This window comes from Agelaius tricolor, unplaced genomic scaffold (assembly GCF_023055355.1).
Source record: "Agelaius tricolor isolate 1412-34295 unplaced genomic scaffold, bAgeTri1.0.p SCAF_18, whole genome shotgun sequence".
Taxonomy (NCBI): domain Eukaryota; kingdom Metazoa; phylum Chordata; class Aves; order Passeriformes; family Icteridae; genus Agelaius; species Agelaius tricolor.
The window spans coordinates 10,242,924-10,267,302 of record NW_027269278.1 but is presented as its reverse complement, the minus strand read 5'-3'; the positions used below and the strand labels follow the sequence as shown (position 1 = coordinate 10,267,302).

The following is a 24,379-nucleotide window of genomic DNA, read 5'->3' as shown; positions in this document are numbered from 1 at the left end:
GAGAAAGAAACATGAACTCTCCCCACGTATTTGCTGTTGCTGTTGGTACCAGTACTGCAAGTACAGGTTATTCCTTGTAACTACAGATATTAAATGTGTAATGCAGGGAGATCAAATGCAGCTCCACACACATTCCTGACAGAACACACTGCAATTATTGATCTCTCGGGTCTTGGAACCATAGGGATTATTGACTTGGTTCAGTATGGCTAACAAGAACATTTTCCTCTTTCAGGAGAACTTAAAGAAATCAAACAAGATATTTCCAGTCTCCGCTATGAACTCTTAGAGGAAAAGTCCCAAGCTACTGGTGAGCTGGCAAAACTAATACAGCAGCTGAGTGACAAGTTTGGGAAGACCTTAAATAAGGACATTTGATGGTGAATACAGAGAAAGACAACTTGTTTTCTAAACATTGTTCATTCTCAACCAGCATCTTAGGAGGGCAAAAACATGTGAAAGATGGGTACTGCACACTCAGATTTTGCTGACAAGCAAGTGTTGGTAGGAGCACTTTGCTTTTCTCCCGCACTTGGTGAGTGACCAGTTAAACCTTTTCTGATACAAAAGTGACTTTATGGTAAAAATCTATGCCCCTCAACAGAAACAGATGCACCATAGAGAAGGCACCTCCAATTAAAGGCAAAAAAATGCCAGATCTTCATTCACCTGACTCCAGAGAAGACAATGTAACTGTGCTCATTAACACCAACAGAGTCTGTACTGACCAGGAATGGGTGAAGCCTGAAGAAAAAATGTGCCAAGCATATTCCCTGCAAAAATTTTTAAATTCCTATTCTTGGGTGTGTACTCTCCTTTTATTTAGAATTTTTGTTTACATTGGCAACCCTGAATATAACTTTGGCAACCCTGAATATAACTTTGTTCAGCCCTGTGGCTAATGAAAAGCTAATGAGAAATCATCTGTTGAAGTGACCAAGGCAGTGAACAAGAAGTAGACACTGACAGCATTGGAAAAATGAAATCAAGCTTGTGGGGTAAATTATCCTTTAGCCTGATGAAAGGATTTCCAGCCAAACACTCCTGTCCACCTTTTCCAGCTGTATTAGCTAGTCTGCTGATGGATATGGTCTCTTTGTATGCACTTAGCCTCTCTTTTATCTTTAGTCGATCCCATCTCCGATAACAGTGGACTGAAATATTCGTCATGATGTGAAACTCACTTCCCAGGAATACCCAGAGATAAAACACCTTGTGCTAATGTATTCAGTTCAAAGAACAACACTAATCCAGAGACAGCAATGCCACTGAGCTCAGCTTTCAGATTCCAGAGGTCAAACTGCAAGCCATAGGGAGAGATCGATCACAAAGAACATTGCCCAGTAGTTTCCAGCCTTGAAATTTGTACAAAAAAGTTTCGATTGAACATTCTGACCAAAAAAAACAAAAAAAAAGAGGAAATGAAGGAAAAATCATTGTAGAAATTGTTGTCATGTTTTTGGCTCTTACAGAGGATGAGAAAGGGATTCAAAGTGTTCTAAGGCTGTGGTAATAGAAGGATCACACTTTTTCAACAGGAAAGTTGTAAGACTGTGCAACACAACTGCAAACACGGATGGCTTGGGTTTTCATGGTTGGCTACATGATTTCAACTACTTAAAGCACACCTTACTACTTGGGAACCATGGAACTGGACTGTTTGTTTACATGAGACACCTATAAAATGAACATGACATCTAGGTTTCAGCTGAGACAAACAAGCAGAGCCAGAAGGTGACCTGTGATCAGTTCTTAAGTGCCAGATGAGAATACATATAGCCTATTAGAATAATAGTTATATTTGTACAAAAATAAAAGAAAACAAAATAAAAAAGTGTACTGTACGTAGATCTGTTTAGAGAAAAAAAATACTGTATTTTTACCTTTAATAAAATTATCTTGTATACTGTAATATTTTTACCTAAAAATGGAAAAAATAAAATTACCTCATAATATTTTGTTGTCCACTGAGTGAAATATTTGCTGGATCTTTTGACTACCTATTACATGGCCTTTGTTTTTTTTTGCTTTTCTCCCATATGTGAACAATGTAATTATTATACAAAGTGATTTTACCATAGTCATTCTGAAGCCTGAAAGAGCCAAAATGCAATGCTTAAACTAAAATACATTTATACATTTTAAATGAATAAAACTAGGGAATGGTATTTACTCAGCACTTTGGGCTGTCTCCCACAGCAAATTTTGCCAATATATTTCCAGTTTTCTCCATAAGAGGAAGGGATGTATTTCATGGCAATGCTACTTGTCCCCTCCCCACCTTTCCAGCCACTGTGTAAAACTTTTTTTCCATTTGAAAAACCAGCCCTATTGTCACAGCACCATCTTAAAATTTAATCTGATTACATCTCTACACCAGGCTCCTGACCAAAGTATCCCTTCACCCTTCCCATTCATTGTTTTAGGGATTTAAGGAAAATTGTTCTAGGTAGAACTTACAAGACCACCATAATTTAAATTTCTCATGATATTGAATGCAAGTCCTGCAGAAAGGTTTAGTTGAAATGCTGTGATGCAGTTATGTTTTGTATATTCCAACGCAGCTCAGCAAAGTGCCTGATCTAAAGTATAGCAACACCTGCAGGAAGATTCTTCTACTGCTAAATATTGCAATCAATGCATGCTCTGCTCAGCACAAAGAGCTCCATAGTGGGCATAACTTTGGTGCATTTTTGGGTCCCAGGTGGAGGTGCAGCTGTGCCCATCAGCTCCTGCCCTTCCAGCATCTGGAAGCAAGTGAAAGAGTGCAGTCCTGCCACAGGGAGTTAGCATGCTGCTCTCACTCAGGAGCCTGCCAAGAAACAGCACAGTATTCTCCAGGGCTTCAAAAGTAGACTAAAATATTAAAAATATTGTTTAAAAAAAATCTGCTTCCTACCCTTTTGCATTTACATTCTTGAAAGTATCAAAGTACAGAGACTTTATATAAATATTCATGACAAGCAAAATCCCAGTACATCAGAGCACTTTTCTCATCTGGTCCCAGTAACACACCCAAGAAAGTTGTTCACTGTGTATTAATGGACTGTTGGCAGAAGCAGGGTTTATTCTCCAAGGTCAGTTTATAAGAAATTAAAATTAAGAAGCTTCACTGAAAGAGAAGCCTGAGAGAACTTAGAGAGTTTGAAGAGGAAAAATCAAGGTGGGTGAGTGCCAGATTGGATGAGAGCTGAGACATGCGGGTCCCCTGTCCCATTTCCCATCACCAGGGGACCTCCTGGCAGAACGGTGTCACATCAGCTGAGTTGGATTTCCTCCAGTCTGTGACACCTCTGACCTTTGGCTTTGTAGTGTAGGACTTGGTATTCCTTGGACAAATTCGTACTGTGAAGGGATGGAACTTTTTACACAAATTATTTGTAGATACAGAATTATAACTTTTTATGGGAAATAAGAGAGGTCCCGTAAAAATGGAACTAATCTGGACTCCTCCACACAAAGGTGAATATTCTCCAAGAGATGGTCACAATTCTGCAAATACCACAGGCCAATCAAACTGGAACTGAAACAGACACCCTGAGGAGGATCAGAACAAAGTCATTCACGAGCCACTATTGATTTATTGACTGCCCAAGTCTCTAGGCAGTTGTTCCACACCTTGCAAAGGCCAAACCAGTCAGCTGCTGCCAACAGAGAGGAAACAACAGCAGGAAGCATTAACAGGAGTTGGTATTTCATGGGGCTGAAGTGCCTGGTGTTAAGCAGGGACCCCAAGGGACAGGTCCCAGAGCAAAGGAGCTGCCCAGGGGCACCTGGCACCCTGGCCCTGCTGCAGCAGCAAGGGCTGGATGGGCTGGGCAGCCACAGGGCAGATGTGATGCTTCATGCTCATCTTTGCTCTCCAGCTGGATTCATTCTGCCTGTAACCTTGTGGAGGATGACTAACAAATACTGTCCTTAGTTCCCAAAAAACATGGTTTAAAAGTAAATATTATGAAGAATATGAATGGTGTAATGAATAATGGCTTACAAGGCTGCCTGCATCCTGACCAGAGCTCATATTAAATTGTCAGAGCTAGGCTTTATTTTTAATTAATCTACATGAGGAAAGCATTTCCAGCAGGCCAAAAGAAATTGCCCTAATTAAAAGATACAAGAAATGAATGATCACTGAGTGAGGACAAGCCAGGACACAGTCCATCACCACAAAGGCAGGAGAGCTGAGCAGCGTGGACAGGGCTCCAAACACGTCTGCAGCTGAGAGCAGATCTCTGCTGCACCATGGCCAGGTCTGGCTGCAGCCCTGGGAGGAGGCAGGACCTGCCCTGCACCTGCCACACAACCCCTGTGCTGCCTGCCTGGCAAACAGAGCATTTCATCCTCAGCTGAGGATGAGCAACCCTGGGTTACCCCCCTGAGTAACCCACAGGCAGGGAAGGGAGCCACAGCCCCAGGAGGGCTGGCAGGCAGTGCCCAGGTGGGCAGGGTGGGTGTTTCCTCTATCCAGACACTGTAAATACCTCCCCTGGGACCTGAAAAACAATTCTGCCCTTGCTTTGCCACAAACCTCTCCCCACTGCAGTGTCAGAGGCTGCAGGCAGCAGGTCCCAGTACTCCCCTTGCACCCTGGCTGTGACTGGGCTGTGAACCCTGCAGGTAGCACACCTGGTGCTGGACAGCAGCCTGCACAAGCTACAGCCTTAAGGAACTGACCTTTTAATTGAGAAAGGAGGAGTTTTATGCATTTTTATTGCACGGGGGAAATGAAATAGCCTTAGCTTCCAGTGAAGAAAGGCAGATGCAGAGAAATTCAGTGATTTGCCTTAATAACCTGAAAGGAAGGGCCCAAAAATGGGGCTGTGGTTCTGAATCTTATTAGAAAATATGCTCATCAGCTTTGCCCTCTCTTAGTCCCTGTTCTGCATCTTTGTAGGGCATATACTCCTCAGTGAGGGATAGGATCTGCCAATGCCTGATGCCAGCAGCACAAGAGCAACAGGAAAAAAAAAAAAGAATGATTGCCTCAGTGATCATATATAATTTTGGGAAGCCAACCCCTTCAATCCCTGGGAGATTTTAGTGGCTCTATATCAATATGCCTTCACTATTGTTGAATTTAAATAAAGGCAAATAGAAAGGGAGATTGCAACTAAAGGAGCAAAATAACTAAACTGATTCTAAAATTTGTGATGACTTTTACTGCAGGTAAAAGGACACTCTCTTCAGGTCATTTGAGACAGACATTTAACACAAACCTGCAGTGTGACAAAGGGGATTAAACAGTTAATGAACAGCTAATGATCCTGTTAATATGCAACTAATGTTTACTATAATACAGACTAATATTTAATTCCCTTACTAATGATTAATTATTGTGCTGCAAGGTTTTAATTAGGCTTACATAGCAGAAGCATGGGGGGTCTGGTGAGGAGATGAATTTCTGTGTGAAGCCACTGCCCTGAGTCCAGGCTCTTCCCCAGCAGCTGCCCCGGGGTGGGCACAGCTTTGACAGCTCAGCACAGCCCACGTGGGAGGGAGCAGGAGATGGAAATCGTTCCCTTGTACATCCAGGTGGGTGGCACAGACTCATAGCAAGTTGCTTTTGAAAACAAGCTGATGGAAACCTGTCCCTGTGGCCTGCAAATGAGAGCATCCTGCACTGTGCTCTCCCCCGGAGCAGGGCTCCAAACCCCTTTGCCCTGTTCCCAGCATCCCTTCTGATGGCAGGCACTGCAGCAGGGATTGCAGGAACTCACTCCAAGGTTTTCATTTGAAGAGCAAAGCTTCCATGAAATTAAAAAGCTGGTTTGATGCAAAAGTGCTCTCTGTGCAATAACATGCTTTGGGCCAAACCTTCACCATGATTCCCAAACACAATTAAAAAACTGAGTTTATCCTAAAAAGCAGCTCGTTGGGCTCGTGTGTACAGAAGCAGCACTGACTGGTTCTGTCTGTCATTCCTGCAGCCAGCCAGGACAGACAGACAGGGCTTCAGCAAGATACTCAGAAGAGCACACTCAGAAGTTGGAAATAGGAGTATTCCCAACTCCATTGGCAGCCAGCCAAGTGACCCCACAGTTTAGGGACTTTGATTTTTGTCCCAGATTTCAGGCAAAGCTTTGGGTGAGCAGGCTGGTTGGAGGGGCAGCCCCTAAGCCCACCTTGGAGCAGAGCTCAGTGCAGCAGCACTACCCCAGTGAGCCCAAAGCACAGCAGGCAGTGAATCACAGAGACCTGGGCAGAAGCAACATTCACTGCACAGTGAAGAGACACGACCAGAGGGAGACTTTTGTGCTTGTTCAACATTCTGAAGTGCTTGTTGTGTACCTGGGAGCACCTGGCTGGCCCCTGATGCCATCTAGGCATCACAGCAGAGCCACACTTGTCCTGCTGTGACAGGAATCCCTGTGGGACATGGGTGTGGTGGCAGAGCCCAGCACAGGCACAGGGGCTGCAGGGAGCAGCAGGGACTGCTGCCACTGTCCTCCAGGGCAGGATGGAAGGGATGATATCACAGACTTGGACCACAGACCTAGAGCAGGTTTTGCTTTCAGAGCAGAACAAGGTGGGAGAGGTGAATGCAGGCAGGAGAGGAGTGAGAATGAGGGAGGAACTTTGCACTCATGGCAGCTGAGCTGTAGCATGGAGACTGAGGTGTGCATCATTGTCTGTGCCTCATTGTCCTTTGGGGTGAATTACAGTCCATGCTCTCTGAGTTTTACTGCTGAGTTTCTTTAAATATTTAGAAAAAAAAAATTGGGGGGTGAGGGATGGGGCTCATGTTCTGCACCCATCCTAAAGGTAAAATGATGGGGAGGGAGAGATCCAACTAAAAATATAATTAAATGAGAGGGAAAAGTGGGTGTCAGCAGGCATAAGAGAAAATAACAGCCCTTTCTCAATTGGAGTTACAGCCACCAGCATGAACACCTTTACCCAAGCTGTGCTGGCTCAGAGCTGACCCCTGGGGACAAACAAAGCAGGGAAACAGCTGCAGAATCTGCCCAAAGCCACCCCAAACACTGCCTTTGGCTCAGAGACAGCATCATAAGGCGGTGGAACAATTGTGCCTGGTAATGTCAGCTCATGCCCAGACTGCAGGAAGCCCTCAGCCCCACAGGTACCTGGTGCTCTGAGAGGAAGAAACTGCTCTTTGTTTGTTTGTTTGATTGATTGGTTTTTTTCAGGAGTTTTTCCTGGCTTTTGACTGTAAAAGTTGAAAGCTCCTGTACCTGCAGAGAGCTGTGAGGAGTTTCTCTATTTTCTCCATGCTTTAGGATAAGCTGCGAGTGTCTCATGGGGATTTCAGCGGGCATGTGCATTCAGGAGGGGAAAACACAGCCCAGAGCTCTCCCAAACCCGAACTGCTGTGCATGGGAGAGAAGGGAGGGGATGGAGCCGTGCCCCTCGCTGCTGGTTGCAGTGGGAGCCAGCAGGTTGTGCTCACGAACAAGAAATCCAAGAAATCCGCAGCTCGGCCGCTGGGATGCTCCGCAGCAAAAGCAAAGCTACAGGAAAAAAAAAACAACTCCTCTTTCTGCAGGGTTTTTCTCCAGTTCATTATAATCTGTTTTAACAGCCCATAACGTGATTTAACAGCCCATAAAGCCACAAGGATCTGGCACTTATTAAATGCTGTTGTTAAGAAAAAGAAAGGATGAACTGATGTTTTCTTGTTAGAAAGCCAATATTTCTTCAGCTGACTTTGATGCACTCAGAGAAGTTTTCTGCTTTTTGCTGTCTTACTCTTTTTTTAAAGTGTCTGCTGTCTCCTAGAGGACAACACCTTTCAGTATCTCTGATTTGTACCTGCACAAAATACAGATATAGAGCTCCAGAAGAAAATTCCCTCTTCAGCTGAATTTTTTGTGTAGGACCTACTGTGGCCAGAACTGCTGCTTCCCCAGTATAGGGATTCTGCTACTTGAACTGATTTAAAAATATAAAGGTTATGTTCTCTTCCAATCTGTACCTACATAAACCAACACCAAACTAATTTAAATTAGAAAATAAAAATGCCTGTTTTGGCTATCATCTCACATGCAGGGTTTCCTTAATCCATTCTTCCAGTTTTAGTAGTATCTCTAAGAAAGCATGGACAATTCTTAAATCTGAGGTACCAAGATGTTTGTGACAGCACAATGACTGACAGTTTTTTCCAAAATCTGAAGGGGAATCCCTCCAGCTTTCACGCTTCTTGGAGCTGGAATTGACCCTTAGGCCTCTTTCTTGTTGCCTTCCTTTGTGTAAGGCCACAAAGCCTGTCCTTAATTAAAGACAGCACTCCAGTCACAGCCTGGATCCCCGAAGTGCAGCAGTGGCTCAGACCTGGCTGTGTGAGAACAGCTTAAACCTGGGTGCTCCCAGAGGCACCAGAGCCAGGGAAGGCTCAGGAGCCCAGAGCAGCTCCCCAAAGCCAGCATCAATTTATTCCTGGTGCTCAGGGCTCCAGCAATGCCAAAGGGACTCCTCTGGGGCTGGGGTGCAAGGCAGGAGTGATACAGAATTTTGGGATGACACATCCACCACACGTCAATTTAAATTGGGTATTCACAGCAAAAAAAGCTGAGCTGGCCCAGATAAAGAAGTTCAGCTGTTTCTTGAAAAAAATAATAAAGCAGACAGAAAAGCAGGCTGCTGTAATTGAATTAGTGAAGATCAGAAAAGTCAGGATGAGTCCATCAACAGCTCTGTGTGCCAGTCCCAGTGCTCCCAGTGCTCCCAGTGCTCCCAGTGCTCCCAGTGCTCCCAGAGCCCTGAGCTGCAGGGCCTGGAGCCACCCCCATGCCATGGGCACCCCCTGAATGTGACGTGCTCAGCCTGAACCACAGCCTGCATCTTGTTCAGGCACAGGGCTGTGGTTCAGAAACATATTGTTATCTAAGTCAACCCTCTCAGCCAACCAATTCCAGCAACTCACTTAGAAAACACCACCCACGTTCTGTAAAAATTCAGGTTTGAGATGCAGCCCACAGAGATTAATGAGGGTTTGAATTTATGCCTCAAGAGCTCCCAATGGTTTGGTTTTTCTGCTATACCATTATAATCTTCCTATACATGAAGGCTGCTCTGCTCATATACTTCCAGAAAGGGCTTGATTTCACAGCTAATAAAAATTGCATTCAGGAAAATTAAATAAATAAAGCAGCTGCTATTACTCAGGCTGCAATTTAGCACAAAGTCTGGTGATGCAAATTAGTGTGCAGTGGCCAAACTGAGTTTCAGGTGGTGTTTTTCTCAGCTGAAGCTCTGCCATGTGCAGGTGGGCCCCATGAAAGGGACCCAGTGGGGTGGGGGCTCTGCACAGCCCCTGCACCTCTCCTGGTACTTGGGGGCACTTTCCAGCAGCCCCCAGAACACCATGGGGTGTTCCCTGTGGAGAGCTTTTCACTCAAGGTTTGAGGAAGGGCAGAAGCCAGCAAGACCCTTCCAGTCTTGCTCAGGGCAGTGACAATTCCAGCAGCCCTGGTGACAATTCCTCAGCACTCAGATGCTGCTGGCAGCCATCCTGTGAGTGCACCCATGAAAAGCAGCCAAGCACAGCTCTGCACAGCCCAGGCACTGCAGTACAGCACTGAACAGGGTGTTAGCTGGGAAACACCCCTGGGAATTTATGGTTATAGTGAATTTATGCTCTGTTGTGCTACAGCAGGCACAGGCAGCCCTAGCACAGCACCAGGGTTTTGCCTTTCTGTGTCAGTGTTGCTTTTCAGATTTCATTTTTATCAAAATTGAATTGGACACCCTGGGGGAAAGGAGGGGCAAGAATCCCAGCACTGGCTGAAAAGCCAAATACCCTTGTTCACACAGGCTATCAGAAGATGTCTCTATCCTGTGCACCTCTCCCAGAGAGGACAGAGAGAACACTTGCCTTTTCTCAGCCCTGAGTATCTCCTCTTGCATATTTCTGAGTGACCCAGGAACCCATAAAGCTGCAGGAAAGAAAAGACATTCTTCCTCTCTACACATTCCATGGGAGACACTGAAACAGCTCTCAGGGTGGTCCCACTGACCAAGCCCAGAATGACAGTGGGGACCAGCAGTGTCTGTCACTTGTGATATTCCTGCTCCTGCATCCCTTTGAGCCTCACTGTGCACAATCCAGCACAACTGTACACACTTCATGGGTAATGTACTCAAAATAAGCATTACTCAGACTGATGACTAGGTCTTCCCTTACAGCCATCTGGATGGTTTATTTTAGAAAGTGATTTGGAAAACAGCGCTTTATTCATAATTATTCCGAGGGCTCCGTTAGAACCCAGGGGCTGCAGGGATCCAGCTCCTGCCTGGTCTGGCTTTTCTCTCACTGGCCTCCAGCTTCACAATCCCCTCAGCAGTTCCCACAGTTTTTGAAGGAGGAAGATCAGATTTATCATTAACCACAACAGCCTCTTATCATCAGACTTTGAACTGCAGCACCAGGCAGGTGCCAGAGGTGACCCAGCACAAACTCACTGACCCAGAGCCACCACACACACTCCAGCACATCACCCTGCACTGGGCTGCAGCCACTGACAGAGCTGCAATTTACATAAATGCAAATTAATATTCAAACTGCTCACTCAGGCCTTTGCTGCCTTTCAGTGGGTGTCACTTGCTGCACTGGAGCCACCGTGGGCATTGGCAGGTTCAGGATGCCACCAACACAGGTCCCAGGGGCTGGTGCCATCCTGCCACGCAAAAAGGGAGAGGCACTTTAAATTTAGGAGGGGTTCCTGTGTATCTCATCCAAGCCTCATGGTGCCTAAATTATTTATTGTGCATTTGCTGCATTATTTATTGAGTCCCTTTTGCCCACACATGCAAGGAACATGAGCCAGTGGCTCTGCCACAGATTTCATACCCCATCCTAGCTCCAACAGTTCCTTCCCATCCTCCTCCAAAGGACAGATCACCTTGCTGTTTCCAAGGTAAATATGTTTTCCCTTGGGTGCAGAGTATGGAGGTTCCAGCCAGCCTCTGGAGAAGCAGGATTTTGCTCAGCAGCTGTGCCAAAATGAGCTGAAATTATCCCCCAAGATCACAGGAGGAGTTTTTCTATAAATGTGGCCCTGGTCACTGTGAATAAGGAGCCCATCTCCCCCCAGGTGTTCACATGCCCTGGAGGGCACTGCTGACTCTCCTGCTGTGGCCACCACAGCCATGGAGCATCCCCCGTCTGAGCCACTGAAGTTGTCAGGGACTGGCATGAGGCTGTGTCAGGGGAGGTTTGTGTGGAGTGTCCTCACCCCGAGGGTGGCTGGGTGCTGGGACAGGCTGTGGTCACTGCACCAAGCCTGACAGAGCTCAGTGGGTGCCTGGACAGCCCTGCCAGGGACAGGGTGAGGTCTGTGGGGTTGTGCTGTGCAGGGTCAGGAGCTGCACTCAGTGATCCCTGTGGGTCCCTCCCAGCTCAGGATATTCTGTGACTCCAAGGCTGGCTTTGCTTTCCCACATCAGGGCAAAGCTGCTGCCTGCTGTTCCACCAGAGCCGGTGCTGCCTTTTCAGAGAACATTTCCATCTGTAATTACTGCACAATGGGACAAAGTGAGGGTGCTTTGATCATGTATTCATGATATCTCCCCTGCTTTGAAGATAACTCTGCAGAGTGACAGCAGCTGTTTTAATCTCCCAGGTGGTGCCAATAAATACAGGAACTGGTAGTTTAACACAAGCTATCCATGTTCTCATATTCCTCCAATATCTAATAATAGAACAGAACTGTGAAATATAGCAATGATCCCACAGCTGCAACCACCTATTAAACCAGGACAAGACATGGAAAGGATGGCTGTTAGCACCATCCAAGCCAGTGAATTGTCAGATGCCCTCCCATCTGCAGAAAGGATTGCAGATTTCATTTATTTCTCCAATAGCTGTCAGAGCAGAAAAAAAGGAAGGATATTTTAAAAGGGTATCAAAAATCATCACTGTCTGGACCAGGATGGAACCTCTTAAATTGTTAGATTTCACAACAGAGTCTACATGGCACTTCTGCAGGTCTTTCATAATCCTGCCTTGTCAGAAGGTTATAGGGCTGCTTGTGATTTGATCTCTGAAGTAATTGCTAGTTGGGAGAAATAAGCAAGACCATTCATTATATTTCACAAAGAACAAAACAAAACACAAAAATAACAAGACAGAGAATAGATTTGGCCTGTTGAAACAGATGGATATTCCCTCAACTACATTTCAAGGGCAGGAAGATGCACCAATCTCTTTCCCACTGTGGATTTTTAATAAAAGAAGCAGAAGCAAACAAGGAGGGTTGATACCATGAAGCTGCAAAGGCAGCTGCAGTCTCAGGAGAAGCAATTTTGCCTACAGTTTGTGCTGTGTGGTCTCCAGGGATGTATTCTTTGCTGGCATTAATTGGCATGGAAAATCAATACAGGCACGTTTATAAGCTGCAGTTGTTGCCTGGGTCTTTCTTTGCTTCCCCTCCACTGGCAGGGATGTGCTGTTTATTGACAAATTGCTCCTTGGGATGATATGTGCTAACTCCACAGTTCCTCCAGTAAACTCATTTCTCTCTAATCCCCTCTGGTGCAGAGGCTTATGAAGGCAGTTGTGATTCCTGGATCTCTGCCTTTGGCTACACCTGTGATTAATGGTGTTCCCCAAGTCTTGCAGATTTGGGATTTTGAGAATATGGTGGGAGAAAATTTGTATTTGTCAGGCCCCAGGAGTCTAAAGTGTTTTGTGTCAAATCTTCCCTGTGTGGCATTACATTATCCCCATTTACACATTATTTTATCCAGACTCTCCATTTCAATTAGCAAGTCTTTAGGGGTCCCTTGAATGAAAAGATGAAGAAACACACTCAAATTTTTTTGCTGCTCTTTCCCTTGAGACTCCAACCATTTTTGGCTGTACTCTCCTACATATTCTTCTCTTATTTAAACATGAATAGTTTACTCTTTTTTATTTCTACTCAATTTTTCACTGTTTTAGTATTGGTTTTTGCATTTGCTGCTGGTGTGACATTCCAGAGAGGACAGGATGAATGCCCTGCAGTCCCAACAGAGCTGTCTGCTCTTGCTGAACCTCTGGGACTGAGTACCATTCCTTGCTCTTTACTGGAGATCTGCTAAGGGCTGAAATGACAATAAATAAATAAATTAATCCAAATTGAGACCATACTGCACATGGTTAAGGGGGAGTTAAGCTGGCTGCTGGTTTTCCCTCTCAGTGGCTTTATCTCCAGGCCAGCATCAAAGAGATTTGCTTGACAGCAGACAAGCAGATGGAAACAATAAATATGCAATAAAATAATTGCATGGATTGCACTTACATGGGAATGAGAGCAGTAAGGGGGGTGTATAGAATAGTACAACTCCACAAGAAAGAGTCTGCAAGTGTCCTGAGGAAAGGAATTTCTGTTCAAAACCTTCTGATTTCCCAGCATTATCATCTGGTCTAGCAAAAGGCTCTGCCTTTCCCTGAGGATGTGGTGCCAGCTGTAGATGACATTTGGTGCCAGGTTGAGTGTTAGTCCTCAGCTCCCCCTTTGTGAGAAGATGCCCCTGTTGGTGTCCCCACAGACGTGGGCCAGAGGAGGAACATGGAAAGCTGAGAAAATTGGGATTGTTCAGTGTGGAGAGAGAAGGCCCTGGGGTGGTCTTTTTGTGGCCTTTGGGTATCTGAAGAGGCTGCAAGAAATCTGAGAGAGGCTGTTTTACAGGGCTGGTAGTGCTAGGACAAGGAGGAATGACTTCAAACTGGAGGAGAGAAGGGTTAGATGGGATATTAGAAGGAAATTCTTCCCTGTGAGGGTGAGGAGGCCCTGGCACAGATTGCCCAGAGCAGCTGTGGCTGCCCCATCCCTGGCAGTGTCCAAGGCCAGGTTGGAAGGGGCTTGGAGCAACCTGGGGCAGTGGAAGGGGTCCCTGCCCATGGCAGGGGATTGGACTGAGATGTTCTTTAAGGCCCCTTCCAACCCCAACCACTCTGATTCTGTGTCCAGGCCTGACTCTTTGACACTGCTAAACAAGGACAAAATGAATCCAACTTTGTGATGCTTTTCAAAAAGGAATTGCTCATATCTCTGAGGGTTTAAATTATTCTGTCAGACATTGCTGCTGGCATGAACTGTTGGCATGGAGACTGATGCGAAATTTAATACAACATAAATAAAATATTAATGACATAGGAGAAACCAGTAGTGATTTAAAGAGATACTGAGCTGCCAACCAAGCTATGGTTTGGAGTTCATCATATGAACAAGAGGGAAAACAGTGATTAAAGCTACAAAGGCAGTGAGGAACAGCTTCATCCTGCCAAAGTCTTCTGACCATCGAAAGCACTCAGGAAGGTCTGGTTTGGCAGAGGGATGAAATTAAAGACTTCCCCAATTTTTTGTTTTCATTTTCCCCAGAAGAAATAATGGAAGTCCCTGCATCAGAAGCAGCAAGGCCGGGCCAGCAGGCTGTGGGACATGGCTGAGAATGCACCAGACACATCACAGCAGCCACTGAGGGCAGAAAATCTCTGCCCTCAGTCTTGGGTAGCCTGTGCAAGAGGAAATATAGCCAGAGGGGAGGAGAAAGGATATTGCTAGAGTAGGGTGCCCAGAGCAAGGAAGCATTGCTGATTATATTAGCATGGGTGTAGTCTGAGAGATTAAGGCTAAAATCCCTGTTTCAATAATAAAATTGTTCCAATAGGTTCAGCTGATTCAGATTCCAACCCAGGTGTGCAAAGGTCCAGTTAAGAGTATTTACTGAAAGCAGTTTGTAAAATGCATCCCATTCTCCAATACCCTGCACAATCACCTTTCCCAGTACAATTTTTGGGTTTAGTGCTGCATTGCCAGTTTGAGAACTCTTTTTCTTCTGCAAAACTATTTCATTGAAAAATTCCCAACAAACCTTCATTCTGAATGCTCACACCAAGTTATATTTGTAGTCACATGCTTCCAAAACATACAAAGATAATGAGCACTGAGTGTAACCTAGAGCATGATGGAAAGCACTACATGAAATCAGATACTTATATGAGCTTTTCACAGGCTCAGGTAATTGAAAAGCTGTTGGCAAACTGTCAGAGAGAGTCAGCAGAGAGGCAGGAATGATCAGAACAGGTCCTGAGCTCGTGCAACCAACACAGAGCTCAGAGTCAGACCAGCTCCATTGAAACAGCTGGTCTTGGTGAACATGGAGGCACAATTTCATCCCAAACCAGCATTTTTATTATTTATTAATGTCTAAATGAATGGGAAGTAAATCCTCTCTGCTCACCTCTTTTCTCTTTACAAGCCTTTGTTATCCACACCCCTCAGTCCAGATCCTGCCACCAGTTGTATGGAAACAATATTAAAAAAAAATAAATTTTCTGAAGCCTGATAATTTTCCTTTTACATAAATCATAAAAATTTCTCTTGTGAGCATTGAAATAGAAAGGCTGAGTGGTTTGGGAGTAATGCAAGTATATCTGGGCTAAATACTTGAGAGAGAGCTGGAGATGAAAGACTCCCAGATACCATGTATTAGTCATAATTTAAAAGCCCTGTCTCCAGGAGATAAAATTGTCCCAAGTAACTTCTATAAATGCTGGTTTTCTAGTACAGAACTTACAGCACTTCCTATTGAATGCTCTGTGCATCACAGAGCATCATCACAAAGAGCCACAGGAGGACATTATGTTGGGTGACAATGGAGACCAGAGCATAATCACTGGGGATTTGTGCTCTATCATTAACTTACCATTCAAAATGAACCAGAGAAAACAAGAGGCACACATCCTCCAGAGCCACAGGGCAACAAATTCAAGGGCCCTTTTCTGTTTGCAGGTGCAGATCAATCAACTGGGCATTTGTGCATGTGCAAAAATGGTCACAGTGCCTCTTGCACAAATGGGAATAATTGTATCTGAAATATTTGAAGCATAATCCCATTGTAGGAAGCTCACACAGGCACAGGGATTAGTGGGAATAGTCACTGAGACAACACACACAGCACAAAATCAGTTCACATCTCCATCAATTATTCAGCGAACGAGAGCTGATGTTGGGGCTGGTCCGTGGCTCTGTCAGTTTATTCCACACTATCTAGAAAGCTGCATGAGGTGCTTATTGACTCATGGGCATGTGGGGAAATGCAGGAGAATGGTGTGGAAGTGCTCATTAAAGTGTTTAGCACATGCACCTATTGTGCTTGTTTTCCTTCTATTGTCTCTTGGGCAAGGCAGGAGGCTGGGCCGTCTCCCAGAGAGGATGTCTGAAGTCAACATCAAAAATATTTTCCTGGGAAGTGGATACAGATTTATAAACAAAAGTACTCCCAGGCAGAGGCCAAATGTCCTCATTGCCTGGTTAATGTCACCCCTGCACCTTCCATGGTCCCTCTGGATGTGTCCCACAGAGGACAAAGCTCCACTCCCACCTGATGGGGAGGGGCGCCTGCAAGGGGCTGTGCCCTGCCCCAGTGATGCTCAACACCTGTTCCTCTGCACCTCCTGCACAGAGCTCCCCTCCATGGGCTCTGCATTCTAGACTGGAACTGTCTCTATTCAGCAATAACCACCCTGCAATTCTCATGTCATTTTAGGAGGAACAGACAGGGAAAACCAGGATGCTTTATTCAGTCACTTAAAAAAAAAAAAATGTTTTCTTTCTGTCAGTGCCCATGACCCCTGACAAAGATTCTAAGAAAGGCTCCTGGTTTCCTGGTGTCCTGCTCTTTTCTACACCCCTACCATCTCCCTTCTCCCCATGCCTCTAGCCTGTCCACACTTTAGAGCAGTTCCTTGCACTGAGGGCTCCTAACTAAGCTCCCACAACTGGGATCTTGCTGTTAATCCCTCTCAGATGAACCTTTTGGTGGTGTTTTCATGCTATCACATTACATCTTCATTACTACAACTTCAGATGTTACTGTAGTCCCAGTAAGTGCTAGCAAAATCGTTTGTGAAAGTACTTGTAATTAGGCAAATCATTATAAACACATTTATGGTAGCTCACCTAGAAGCTGAGCATTAGGCTGCTCAGGAAAAGCTCATTTCCAGGCAAATAGGTTCCAACATCAGCTCCTTCCCACTGCAGAGAGTGAGGGCGATTGGAGATGGAAACGTGGGAGCAATGATCCCAGCTGTGCTCCACCCTCGGGGAGGGCTGTGGACAGGCAGCAGAGAGGGCAGCGCCCTCCGGGTGGATTTTTCTGGAGCAGGGTCCCACAGGAGTGTGTTTTCCTGGCTGTACTGGGCAGAGGATCCACGGGATCCATCAGAGGGGCTTGACAGAAGTCGGCAACAAGGCACAGGATTAGCACTGGAAGAGAAAACCAGCAAATATTCAGTTTTAAACAGCAATAAGGCCAGAGTACATGAGAGGTGCAATTTTTCTTATCTCTTTACCATCATGCAAAAGCAAGATCTTTCAGCAACCGTATCAGAAAGTTCCCTCAGCTGCCTGCTGAGCAAAGCTCAGAGAGCAGGAAAGCCACAGGAGTCAGCTGCCACCTCTTCCCAAACAGCAGAGGTGCTGCTCTCTCCAGGCATTCACCATTGTGCTCTTTTTACAAGACGACTAAAACACCTCTAAAAGCACCCGTGTCGTGCCAGATTTCTCCAGAGGAGACTTGCCTGGAAGAATTTCAGGAGTTTGCATGCATGCCCTCCTTCCAGCCCACCCCTAGGGCTGCTTGCTGTGACCTGGAGATGCCAACACTGCCTGCACACCTTCCTCCCTCCCACCCCTCCATCCAAGCTCAGCTCACAGGCTTTGGTCACTAATTGTACCAATGAAGGTTGCCAAAATAAACCAGCTGGTTTTGTGCAGGAACAGTAGCCTTTATGTAATTTCTGTCACCTTTAGCTGTGACAGTGGTTATTATTATCAGCTGAGGAGATGGGAGCATCAAGGAGATGTTTTCTGCTAGATCACAGCCGACCTCCTGCTGCCATTTAAATGTTTCTCTCATTGAACATTCAAAAGCTGAAGGGCTCAGACACATTCTTTGCCCCTCATTTCACCACAGCTGACCCAATAACACACAAAGGGAGCTGATTTGCCTTTGGAATGCCAGATTTTGCAACCATGGCAATACGTAAATGTGTTTCCCTTCCCCCTTCTCAGGGAAGCTAGCTGAGGTACAAAAGCCCGAGAAGAACAGCAAAGTTTGTCTGCTCAGTGAATCTGGAGTGAGCAGGCAGTGACACCCAGGAGGGACTCTCCAAAGAGTTCCAAATTGCCCGATACAGATCCTGGCCAAGGGACTGACAGCTTGCAGGAGCCATACATGTTAATCTGCTTAGCTGAATTTGCTACAAGCTTGGCCCAGCTTTTAGGGTTTGCTCTAAGCTACCAAACAGTCCTGTCTGATTACTTTTACTCCTTCCAGCACAACTTTCTGAGTCAGAAGAATTTAGTGTTCTTATGGCAGAAAATTATAAATTCCACTTGGACAAAGTTTGTATGCAAGGAAGTTCAGAGCCTGAGAGGAACCTCAATGTAATTTTCACCTTGTGCATTCTCCGAATTTCATTGGTTTGTTTTTTTTTTTTCAATGAGAGAATACTGATACTTCAAGAGATGCTTTAGCACAGCAGAATGAAATATTCACACCTGTAGTGAAACATTTAGTGAAACATGCTCATGTAGCCTTTGGCTCACTTTGGGTGCTCATCTCACCGGTGATTCCTGCCCTAATCTTGTCACATGCCATTTCTCTGGGGGATTGCAGCCTATTTTCCAAAGGAAATGAAAAAGTCTCCTAGAGACTTGCAACAAAATCCCCGCAGCTAAATAGGAAAAAGCTTCCACGGCTGCTTTGTGGCTGCTCTCCAGCCTTTCCTTCGGCTGGGCTGGCTGCTCTGCCAACAGGAGCTGCTTTTGCTGAAGCTGCTCCTGCTGAGCAGCTCCCACCCTCCCACACCCAGCCTGTCCCCAGGGTGTGTTTATTTTGTTTATTTTCCTGCTGCGGGTGCAGGCGGCAGACGGGGCAGAGCAGATGCTGAGCTCCATCCCTGGCTCTGAGCGAGCAGAGCTTGGCTCAGTCCCATCCACCCTGCCCGACAGCGCTGGAGCTGGCACTGTGCAGGGAAAGGCACAGCTCCTCTGTGCTGCTTTATCCACTGTGCAGGGAAAGGCACAGCTCCTCTGTGCTGCTCTAGCCACTGTGCAGGGACAGGCACAGCTCCTCTGTGCTGCCCACTGTGCAGGGACAGGCACAGCTCCTCTCATGCTGCTCACTGTGCAGGGACAGGCACAGCTCCTCTGTGCTGCTTTATCCACTGTGCAGGGACAGGCACAGCTCCTCTGTGCTGCTCTAGCCACTGTGCAGGGAAAGGCACAGCTCCTCTGTGCTGCTCACTGTGCAGGGGCAGGCACAGCTCCTCTGTGCTGCTCTAGCCACTGTGCAGGGAAAGGCACAGCTCCTCTGTGCTGCTCACTGTGCAGGGGCAGGCACAGCTCCTCTGTGCTGCCCACTGTGCAGGGAAAGGCACAGCTCCTCTGTGCTGCTCTAGCCACTGTGCAGGGACAGGCACAGCTCCTCTGTGCTGCTCACATGTGTGATGGTGTTCACAGGGGTCCCAGGACGAGGGAAGAGATGAGAAACTTGACTCCATGTTTCAGAAGGCTGATTTATTATTTTATGATATATATTATATTAAAAGAAAATTATATATTATAACTATACTAAAAGAATAGAAGAAGAGTTTTCATCAGAAGGCTTGAAAGGAATAGAAAGGAATCAATAATAGAAGCTCGTGACTCTCAGCGAGCCCGAGCCAGCTGGACTGTGATTGGCCGGTAATTAGAAACAACCAACAAGGACCAATCAAAGATGAACCTGTTGCATTGCACAGCAGCAGATAATTATTGTTTTTCTTTTCCTCTGAGGCTTCTCTGCTTCTCTGGAGAAAAATCCTGGCAAAGGGATTTTTCAGAAAATATCATGGCGACAACCGTGGCAGGGTAAGGCACAGCTCCTTGGTGCTGCTTTAGCCACCATGCCAGGGAAAGGCACAGCTCCTTGGTGCTGCTCTAGGCACTGTGCAGGGAAAGGCACAGCTCCTTGGTGCTGCTCTAGCCACCGTGGCAGGGTAAGGCACAGCTCCTTGGTGCTGCTTTAGCCACCATGGCAGGGAAAGGCACAGCTCCTTCGTGCTGCTTTAGCCACCATGCCAGGGAAAGGCACAGCTCCTTGGTGCTGCTCTAGCCACTGTGCAGGGACAGGCACAGCTCCTTGGTGCTGCTCTAGCCACTGTGCAGGGACAGGCACAGCTCCTTGGTGCTGCTTTAGCCACTGTGCAGGGACAGGCACAGCTCCTCTGTGCTGCTCTAGCCACTGTGCAGGGACAGGCACAGCTCCTTGGTGCTGCTCTAGCCACTGTGCAGGGACAGGCACAGCTCCTTGGTGCTGCTCTAGCCACTGTGCAGGGACAGGCACAGCTCCTTCGTGCTGCTCTAGCCACTGTGGCAGGGAAAGGCACAGCTCCTTGGTGCTGCTCTAGCCACTGTGGCAGGGAAAGGCACAGCTCCTTGGTGCTGCTCTAGCCCCTATGGCAGGGAAAGGCACAGCTCCTTGGTGCTGCTCTAGCCACCATGGCAGGGAAAGGCATAGCTCCTTCATGCTGCTCTAGCCACCATGGCAGGGAAAGGCATAGCTCCTTCATGCTGCTCTAGCCACTGTGGCAGGGAAAGGCACAGCTCCTTGGTGCTGCTCTAGGCACTGTGGCACAAAGCGTTTCCGTGCCCCTGGACCTGCTGGCAATGGCTGCAGGAGCACCCTGGCAGCAGCAGCATCCTGTTGTTCTCAAGGAGAACTGCCCCATCAGTGCTTTCCCTTTGCTCTCCGCGGTGTCCGTCTGTCCTGGCTGGCTGGGAGGAGCAGGACACACAGCAGGGCACAGGGCTCAGCCTCTGCTCCTCTCTGTGTGTCAGGCACATCCCTGCCTGACATAGCACCCTGTTTTCAGAGGTTTTGCTGGAGCTTTGCAGAGGATGCTCTTGCACAGGTGAATGTAGGAATCGTGCTCTCCCAGCTCTCCCACCAAAGGTAACCTGTACCAGCCCCTTCCTCACCACTTCCAAACCCACAGACAAACTCCATTTAATAATGAGGTGTTTACATGCACTAACACACTCTTACATGCAGAAGCAGCTGTTGCTAAGAGAAGCAGATGCTCGATTTCTATAGAGGCAGTTTACTCAGCAACTGGTGCCAACACGGGGCCTCATCCTGCACGGTGCTGTTGCTCAAGGAGAGCAGGGAACCATGTAGGAGGTGCTGAGCATCTTTCTATTCTTTTCTGTTTCACACCTTCTTGAAAACAGGCGGTGTCTGTAGCTCAAGGAGAGCAGATTTTGACTTCCCTGTGGAAGGAAAACATTCCCCCATCAACAGGACATCTGAGCAAATGCTCTGAAATTAGTCACTCGTTTAGAGCACATAAGAAATGCCACATCTCTGATGTCACGTTTGATATTGTGGTGATTCTTTGCTACTGTTTCCCATTGGCTCCAACACCAAAGACTAGAAACACCATGGGAATTAAATATTGTTAAGGAATTTATCTGAGAATTTATCAAATGTGAGCCACACAGCTCAGGCTGTATTTTACTCACCTGGGAATCTCAAGGCATCCCTGAAGGCTTTTCTGCAGCAGTGGAAAATGTTGGAAATGTGCTCAGTTGTGACATGGATGCCTACACAGCATGGGATTCCCTGGGCTTGAGGGTCCCAGGGAGTTCAGGAATGAGAATGAGCAGGTGGAAGTTGGAAGGCATGAAATACCCTGCCATTCTGGGGTTGTGGGTCCTTGAAATCTGCACCTGGATACAGGATCTCCAATCTTCCAACCACCTGAACATCCCAACAGGGGTTCAGGACATCTTGTGCCCAGCTGCATTGACTGGAATAATGCCCATCCCATTAACTGGAATATCTCCCTCTGGGTTACCTCAATTGCCCAGAGGTGGCGAGGTCCCATCTGAATTTCCCATTTCCCAGCTTGCCTGTCTCTCCCAGGCAGCAGGCACAAAGGTTACAGCAGCCTGAGGCACCTTCAGGAGAGCACACAAGGCATGGAGCCCTTGCTGAGGTGTTGCTCTCACTGCTCACCAGTGCTACCCCTGCTTCTTCCCCTCCCACCATGGCCTGGGACACACATCAGGTAAGCTCTTAATAACTCTTCTCTGTTCCTATTTCATTTTGAAGGCTGCTGTTCCTACTTACAAGCACTTGGATGGTGAAAAGCCCTCAGAATTTTCTGGTAATACCAGATCAATTAAAAAAAAAAATTCTCTCTGCCTACAGAACTTGCACTCTCTACATATGGTCAACTCTTGATTATTGGTCAGTATAAAATCCAAAATTACAGTATCAGCATTTAATCTGGTTTCAGTGGTAGATTCTCCTCAGATTTCTATAGGTGTAGCATCAAGCAAAGAAAAACTGTGATTTTAGGGAGTTGCTTTTTTTGTGTGTGTGTCTGTGTCTACAGAGATGGTGTGAAGCTCTGTGACATTTTCCTCCTGCCCTCAAATCTGCCTTATGCCTCCCACAAAAGAGCAGCTCTTTATTCTGCTGGGAACTAAACAGAGAGCAGAAACCATGGTTAAGTGCAGGCTTGTCTCTCCTGCAGCCACAGGAGAAGACACAAGGTCCCTGCAGGACCACAGCAACCACCACAAGAGCTCATTTGCTGATTGAAGGCAGCCTCTGAGGGATGAGGGTTTGGGGTTGGAGCACTCCCCTGACAGCTCCTGCACACACAGATGCTTTATGAACTTGTTTTATGGAGGTGCCAGGGATTTCTAGCTCCACTCCCAGCAGAAGGATGTGCTTACCTGGTGTGTGCTGCCAGAGAACCCCAGCAGGGCAAGAGCAGCACAGGCTGCAGCTGGCCGTGGGCTCTGTGTGTGTGCTCAGGGTGATGTTGGCCAGGCAGGAGTCTCCAAGCCCTTCCTGCATCTGTCTGCCTCTGTGTGAACTGGAGAGACCCAGGAGAAGACCTGACCTGTGAAATCTCCACCTGCAGCCCCTCTGGGAGAGGGGAGGGCAGGCACAGGGGGCCAGGGGGTGCCTGAGCACAGCCAGAGCTGGGGGAGTCCAGGCTCCTCTCATCCATCTCCACCCCAGGGAGCAATGGCCACACCAACCCCATGCCTGGCAAAGGCTTGCCCAGCCTGCCCTTAGAGACCCCAGGGACAATGTCCCAGAGCCCCCTCCCCAGCTCCATCCTGTGCTCTCACCCCCTCCAGTCACTCAGCCATCTCTTGCCACCCTCCCTCCCCATCAATCACATTTTGTCTGTCTTCTTTGGCTTTGTTCTGCTTCTTTTTCTGTTCCCTCCCTGCCTGTTCTTTCTCTAATTTCTGACATTGATTTCAACACCTTTTGTTCCTCCTCATCCTTGTCTTCCTTCCCCAGATCCTCTTTGTGCCTGTCTCAAGCACAGTCCAGGCTGTGCAAAGTAATCAGCTCTGAAAACCTTTCCAGACTCTATTTTCCTTCTTGGAAAGAATCTCAAAACCAAATAATAGATGTTTATTTTAATTAATGATAGACCAAAGCCTAGCATTAAAATCTCCTTCTGCTGACAGAATGCACTTACCTGACTCCTGATTTGCTCAGTCAATGAGGCTGCTGGATTCTTTCATTGATTCCAGCCAAGAAAAGTGTCCCACAGCAGACTTGGCTCTGCACATAAGCAGCCCTGTAATTACAGAGCACATCTGTAGTTAGGTTAAGGCAGTCTGCTTCTGCAACCTGTGATTTTCCAGGCTTCTAACCAGGCAATGATGGGACCTGCTGAACCAAAACTTCTGCACTTTGCTCCTTGGTGAGTGTCTCATTGCAGCAGGGCTCCAGAGAGGCAGGACTGCAGTTTTTAGTTGTATAAACAGATAATTGAGAACCCTTCCCACCTTTCACATTACTCTTCCCATTAGATAACTGCAGTGAATCAGGGAGTTCAAGCCCTCAGTGCTGTGAGTCCTGTGCAGTCACTTCCCTGAGACTGAAACAAGTCTTTCCCTGGTGTCTGAGTGGACAGAATGTCTCTGTCAGGGTCTGTCTCAGACTTATTCCATGGACAAAAATCAATCATGACCCAACTGAATTTTCCTTGACTCTCTAGGGCAGGACAACTCACTTGTTTAACCTTTGCAAGCATCTCCTCTTAGTACCAGTACTACAAAGAACTGCAGAATCACAGAGTGGTTTGGGTTGGAAAGAACCTGAAAGATCATCTTGTTCTAACCCCCCTGCCATGGGCAGGGACACCTTCCACTGCCCCAGGTTGCTCCAAGCCCTGTCCAGCCTGGCCTTGGACACTTCCAGGGATGGGGCAGCCACAGCTGCTCTGGGCAGGCTGTGCCAGGGCCTCACCATCTTCACAAGCAAGAATTTCTTCCTTACACCTAATCCAAAGCTATTCCTTTCTGTTTGAAGGAAGTGTTGAAGCCACTCCCCCTTGCCCTATTGCTAC

The 24,379-nt window shown here is 46.9% G+C and overlaps 1 protein-coding gene and 1 long non-coding RNA gene across 4 annotated transcripts in view; one reads left to right on the top strand and one right to left on the bottom strand.

The window, feature by feature from the left end:
- The window catches only part of TRPC7 (transient receptor potential cation channel subfamily C member 7), a 74,295-nt gene extending 72,340 nt beyond the window's left edge, over positions 1-1,955 (top strand). For both annotated transcript variants that reach the window (XM_071443253.1, XM_071443252.1), the window contains exon 12: positions 236-1,955. In XM_071443253.1, coding sequence (XP_071299354.1) covers positions 236-378 — 143 coding nt within the window. In that variant the 3' untranslated portion in view covers positions 379-1,955. The remainder of the gene's footprint in view (positions 1-235) is intronic.
- LOC139597687 (uncharacterized) overlaps positions 1-24,379 on the bottom strand; it is a 77,328-nt gene that overhangs the window by 26,079 nt on the left and 26,870 nt on the right. For both annotated transcript variants that reach the window (XR_011681682.1, XR_011681683.1), the window contains 3 exons: positions 23,504-23,605; positions 21,037-21,260; positions 16,905-17,210 (listed from right to left, as the gene is read on the bottom strand). This is a non-coding gene — a long non-coding RNA (uncharacterized lncRNA). The remainder of the gene's footprint in view (positions 1-16,904; positions 17,211-21,036; positions 21,261-23,503; positions 23,606-24,379) is intronic.